The sequence below is a fragment of the Myotis lucifugus genome, unplaced genomic scaffold (genome assembly GCF_000147115.1).
Source record: "Myotis lucifugus unplaced genomic scaffold, Myoluc2.0 scaffold_7391, whole genome shotgun sequence".
Taxonomy (NCBI): domain Eukaryota; kingdom Metazoa; phylum Chordata; class Mammalia; order Chiroptera; family Vespertilionidae; genus Myotis; species Myotis lucifugus.
The window spans coordinates 1-6,576 of NW_005878439.1; the positions used below are offsets into that span (position 1 = coordinate 1).

Sequence of the window (6,576 nt, forward strand, 5' to 3'; positions counted from 1 at the left end):
CAAAGTCACCCCGTGTTTAACTCCACAGAGCAGAACAAGCCTAGGCCCTTCTGGAGAAAGCAAGAAAGATTTCAACCCCCAACGCACGCTTGCCCAGGACCAGAACGTCCATCCGGCAAGACCGTGTTTTGCGTCCAGTGAGTGCGGAAAACCGTCCAGGTACAAATCCTCATTTGTTAGGCACCCCCGAGTCCGCACAGGAAAGGGTTTTCACATGTCCGGTGAAAGTGGAAAGTTCTCCCGTGGAAGCTCAACCCTCAGTCAGCATCGAAAAATGCATCCAGGCCCCAGGCAGTCCACGTGCAGCAAATGTGGAAAATCCTTCAGCCACAAGCCCGTCGTTATGTATCCCCGGGTTCGGCACCACGGTGGGGAGAACAGCCACGTGTGCAGTGAGTGTGCGCAATCTTTTAGTCGTGGCTCGGCGTTCGTTCGCTATCGGAGAGTTCACACTGGAGAGAAGCCTTACAAGTGTACCTACTGCGCCAAATCCTTCACCTCTATCGCGGGCCTCGGTTATCATCAGAGCTCTCACACGGGGAAAAGACCTTACGTGTGCGGTGAATGTGGGAAATCTTACATCACGCCTATGGCCCTTCGCTGCCATCACAGCGTTCACACCGGGGAAAGGTCTTACGACTGCAGCGAGTGTGGGAAATCCTTCAATAACAGGTGGAAGCTCGTCCGCCACCAGAGAATTCACACGGGAGAAAAGCCTTATGCGTGCGGCACCTGTGGCAAGGCTTTCACCAACAGCTTCACCCTGCGGTATCACGAGCAAGGCCACCTGGGGAAGAGGCCTTACGAGTGCGGCGAGTGCCGGAAGTCTTTCACCACCAGCTCCGGCCTGCGCTACCATCTCAGCATTCACGCCGGAACGAGGCCGTATAAATGCAGCGAGTGTGGCAAGTCTTTCATCTGTCGCTCGACCTACCATTCCCATCAGAAAACTCACTCGGGAGAAAAGCCCTACGAGTGCAGTGACTGTGGGAAATCTTTCACCCGGCGAAGTAGCCTCCTTTATCACCGGAGAGTTCACACTGGAGAAAGGCCCTTCGCGTGCAGTGAATGCGGGAAATCGTTTACCAGGATCTATGCCCTTCATTGTCATAAGAGAGTTCACACAGGGGAACGGCCTTACGCGTGCAGCGAGTGCGGAAAGTCGTTCCCCACCAGCAGTAGCCTCGGAAAACACCGGAAAGTTCATCCTGGAGAAAGGCCTTACGAGTGCGGCGAAGCTGGGAAATCTTTTGCCGGGAGTGACATCTTCTGTTACCATCAGAGGGTTCACGCGAGAGAGAAGCCTTTCAAATGCAGCCAGTGTGGGAAGTCTTTCTCCTCCGGTGCCTCCCTCCGTTACCATCAGCGAGTTCACACTGGCGAACGGCCTTACGAGTGCAGTGAATGTGGGAAGTCTTTTATATATAGTTCCAAACTCCGCTATCATCAGCGAGTTCACACTGGCGAACGGCCATACGAGTGCAGTGAATGTGGGAAGTCTTTTATATATAGTTCCAAACTCCGCTATCATCAGCGCGTTCACACGAGCGAAAAACCTTACAAGTGTGGCGAATGCGGGAAATCTTTTATCTACAGCTCTACCTTTCGTTACCATCAGAGAGTTCACACTGGTGAGAGGCCTTATAAGTGCAGTGAATGTGGGAAATCTTTTATCTATGGCTCCAAACTTCGTTATCACCAGCGAGTTCACACTGCTGAAAGGCCTTAAGTGTGCTGGGAACGAGCAATTTCCTGTTCGGTGAGACAACACTTGAGAAGGAAACATTTTGGGGAGTCATTTGTCTGAATTGAAACTCTTATATCTGGATACGCACAGTGGGGAGACTCCCCATAAGTTTTATTTATGTTGGAAGTGTAAGTATTTTACTCGTTCTGACTTTCCCAGGCCTTCTTCTCTGCTTATGGTGCTCCTAGATTCTGAGGCTAATTCCTTTCACCTTTCCCACCTGGCAGGTCCAAATACATTGCGATAGTCAACACCCCAATGTGCTTATGTACGCTGACCTCTGGTCTCATGTATATTGTGGCAAAATGGAAATGACCAGGGGGTCAGCTTTCCTATTAGGACTAATTTGGATACGGATAAGCTGCAGTAATGAATTGCAGCTTGCAGAGGAATGACTGCGTGTTCATCAAGGGTGACAATTTGTGATGAGATATTCCACCGTCCAGTGTATGAACTTGGAACTGTCTGCTGCTGATGACGTTAGCTTATACAATAATTCAGAATTTACTCTTTGTACAAATATTTTGTTATTTATTTTAGAGAGAGGGAGAGGAGGAGAGAGAAACGTTGATTGATTGCCTCATGCACTCGCTCCGGCCAGGGATGGAACCAGCAACCTGAACATGTGCCTTGACCAGGAATTGAACCAGCATCCTTTTGGTACATCAGACAATGCTCAACTAGCTGAGCCACACTGGCCAAGACAAGGCCTTACTCTATTTTTTGATATATTTTTTACTGATTTCAGAAAGGAAAGGAGAGGGAGAGGGAGAGAGATGGAAATATCAATGATGAGAGAGAATCATTGATCGGCTGCCTCCTGCACGCCCCCTACTGCGGATCGAGCCCATCACCCAGGCATTTGTTCTAACTGGGAATGGAACCGTGACCAGCTGATTCATAGGTCAATGCTCAAACATTGAGCCATACTGGCTGGGCGAGGTCTTACTCTTTCAATTCTTTTTGTTGTTGTTGTTTTAATCCTCACTTAAGGATATTTTTCCCACTGATATTTAGAGAGAATGGAAAGGAGGAATAGATGGGGAGGGACAGAAAGAGAGAGAGAGAAACACTGATGTGAGTGAGACACATGGCTTGGTTCCCTCTTACATGCACCCCGGCTGGGGCCAGGGATGGGACATGCAACCCAGGTAAGTGCCCTTGACCGGGGATCGAAGCCATGACCCGTGGGTGCACAGGGCAATTCTCTAACCACTGAGCCACACCGTCCAGGGCTTTTAATTCTTTTTCATCTTGCTTATTCTTTTTCATTGTATGGGGTTGTGTATAACCTGATTCAGGCTCTACAAGCATGAAGAGGTGAACAACGTTGTAAGGGGGGGGTCTCAACATTTCTCTGCTTATGGACAGGCTGTGCGATGGCAAAAAATAAGTGGCCAGTTTTGACCAAATTTGAGTCGCTGTCCACAGCCTCCCAGGAAGGACTGAAAGACTTTCTGGTCCTGATTTGGTTGCTCTGTGTTTGAGGGGTCTTGGCGATGACCCTGGGGGAGCAGGTGAGATCCTCAGGTACCTATGAGAGTAGCATGGTGGTTCCTTCACTCAGAGCAGATCTCGTAGATTATATTGGCACTGCAGCGGTTCTCAGCCTGTGGGTCGCGACCCCTTTGGCGGTCCAACGACCCTTTCACAGGGGTCACCAAAGACCATCCTGCATATCAGATATTTACCTGATGATTCATCACAGTAGCAACATGACAGTGATGAAGTAGCAACGAAAATAATGTTATGGTTGGGTCACAACATGAGGAACTGTATTTAAAGGGCCAGAAGGTTGAGAACCACTGGTGGGGGATATATATTTCTTTGGTCTCAAAGTGTCAGGTGCCCTGATTTCCACCATTCGCTGGGCTGTGGTCAGTGGTTGAAAGACGGTCCCGGGAAAATCACAGTGTTTGGTACAGAATCACTGGCCTAATAGGGATTGGAGGAGACTGCGCCCAACTCGATGGACTGTTCCTCTTCAAAACATGCAGCCAGAAATGTGTCTGTGACGGTGACTGCACGATTAGTGTGCACAGAGCTCAGGACCCGCTGGCATGTTCATCCTGGGAAGCTGCCATCACGGTCAGAAAAAATAAAAATGATCAACCAATCGTTTTGTGGATTCCTGTAGCCTCTTAATTATGTCTACCTCAAAGCCGTTACGACACGACGAGAGAAGAAAAGAGAGGCCTGGGGTCCATGATGTGGCTGTTGAGCTGGGCCGCATTCCTGTTGACTCAGGGGGAAATGTTCATTACTTAACATGCTTTGTTATGTAGGGCAGTGGTCGGCAAACTCATTAGTCAACAGAGCCAAATATCAACAGTACAACGATTGAAATTTCTTTTGAGAGCCAAATTTTTTAAACTTAAACTATATAGGTAGGTACATTGTTATTAACTTCATTAGGGTACCCCTAAGGCTTAGGAAGAGCCACACTCAAGGGGCCAAAGAGCTGCATGTGTCTCAGGAGCCGCAGTTTGCTGACCACTGATTTAGGGAATACTGATCCCTATAGAGTCTATATGTATCGAGTATATAGTATAGACCAGGGGTCCTCAAACTTTTTAAACAGGGGGCCAGTTCACTGTCCCTCAGACCATTGGAAGGCCGGACTATAGTTTAAAAAAAAAACTATGGCCCTGACTGTTCTGGCTCAGTGGATGGAGCGTTGGCCTGCGGACTAAAAGGTCCCGGGTTCGATTCCAGTCAAGGGCATATACCTTGGTTGCAGGCACATCCCCAGTAGGGGGTGTGCAGGAAGCAGCTGATGTATCTAACTCTCTTTCCCTCTCCCTTCCTCTCTGTAAAAAATCAATAATATATATATATATTTTAAAAAAAAACTATGAACAAATTCCTATGCACACTGCACATATCTTATTTTGAAGTAAAAAAACAAAACAGGAACAAATACAATATTTGTATTTGCATGTGGCCCGCGGGCTGTAGTTTGAGGACCCTTGGTATAGACCATAAGGAGGAAGGCAGTGGAGTGAATATAGCGTAGTCAAACCTACTTTCCCAAAAGATTGGGACATAAAGTGTTTGTTTGTTTTTTATCTTGAGCCCTTGTTTTTCAATCCTTACTCAAGCATATGTTTAGAAAAAGAAAGGGAGAGAGAGAGAAATATCTATGTGAGAGGGAGACATTGATCGATTGTTTCCCATACACACCCCAGCTGGGGTTAAAACCCGCAACCTAGGGAGGTATGTGACCTGGCCAGGAGTGAGACCCCTATCTTATCTTTTGTTGTACAGGATGGAACCCCAATCAATGAGCCACACCCACCAGGGAAATCTTTAGCCGTTTTTTTACAGTTTGACATCGGTATGAGCCTAAGAAACAATTATCACAGTCCTGGTAATGACCACATCTGCCCTTCATTGCTGGCCACATCCCACTGAGGCCAGGCTGGCCACACGAGGACGGAAGAGCTTTGGGGTCAATATGGAGCTGCCATACTTACTGAGGAGAAGGTCTAAGTTTTTATTTTTAACAATTTTTAGATAGTAAAGTATAAGTGATATGCAATAAAGCATTAAATAGTTTTTTAACTTTAGAACATTTTTATTTTTTAAAATATATTTTTAGCCCTAACCGGTTTGGCTCAGTGGGTAAAGCGTCGGCCCGCGGACTCAAGGGTCCCAGGTTCGATTCTGGTCAAAGGCATATACCTCCGTTGCAGGCACATCCCCAGTGGGGGGTGTGCAGGAGGCAGCTGGTCAATGTTTCTCTCTCATCGATGTTTCTAACTCTATCCCTCTCCCTTCCTCTCTGTAAAAAATCAGTAAACTATATTTTAAAATATATATTTTTTGCCCTGACTGGTTTGGCTCAGTGGATAGAGCGTCGGCCTGGGGACTGAAGGGTCCCGGGTTCGATTCCGGTCAAGGGCATGTACCTTGGTTGCAGGCACATCCCTGGTAGGGGGTGTGTAGGAGGAGGCGGCTGATCGATGTTTCTCTCTCATCGATGTTTCTAACTCTCTGTCCCTCTCCCTTCCTCTCTGTAAAAAATCAATAAAATATATTTTTAAAAAAACACTATATTTTAAAATATGTATATTTTTATTTCAGAGAGGAAGAGAGAGGGAGAGAGAGAAATATCAATAGTGAGAATCATTAATTGGCTGCCTTCTGCACGCCCCCTAGTGGGGGTCAAACCTGTAACCCAGGCATGTGCCTTGCCCAGGGATTGAGCCGTGACCTCCTAGTTCAGGGGTCCTCAAACTTTTTAAACAGGGGGCCAGTTCACTGTCCCTCAGACCGTTGGAGGGCCGGACTATAGTTTAAAAAAAAAACTGAACAAATTCCTATGCACACTGCACATATCTTATTTTGAAGTAAAAAAAGAAAACGGGAACAAATACAATATTTGTATTTGCATCTGGCCCGCGGGCCGTAGTTTGAGGACCCCTGTCTAGTTCATAGGTTGCGGCTCAACCATCGAGCCATGCCAACGGGGCTCAAATGCAAATACTGACCCAGAGAAGCAGAGGGGATATATTCTGAAGTTCCCAGAGGCATGGTCCCCCTCCCTGAACTTGCCTGGAATCTCTCATGTTTTCTCTTATAACCTGTCCAGGATATTCTCCTTATTGCTGACCAAACACGGAACCTGACAACATCCATTCTGATAGCGTAATGCCACATGAAGTGAAGAACAAGAAGACTATGTTGTACTTGCGATTTTTTGTGTGACCATTTAGTGTCATTTTAGCAATAGTTGGTTAAGCATATTTTGTCTCTTGGGAGGATGATTTGCAAGTGGAATCCTTAGGAGAATTTTAGTAACACGTCTCTGATAAAGGGGAGATACA

At 46.9% G+C, this 6,576-nt stretch overlaps 1 protein-coding gene across 1 annotated transcript; it reads left to right on the forward strand.

Annotated features, from left to right (window-relative positions):
- The first annotated feature begins 274 nt into the window (after positions 1-274).
- Positions 275-1,729, forward strand: LOC102435122 (putative uncharacterized zinc finger protein 814). Its single transcript, XM_006109245.1, has one exon. The coding sequence runs from the start codon at positions 275-277 to the stop codon at positions 1,727-1,729; it is 1,455 nt and encodes a 484-aa protein (XP_006109307.1).
- Positions 1,730-6,576: the final 4,847 nt, after the last annotated feature.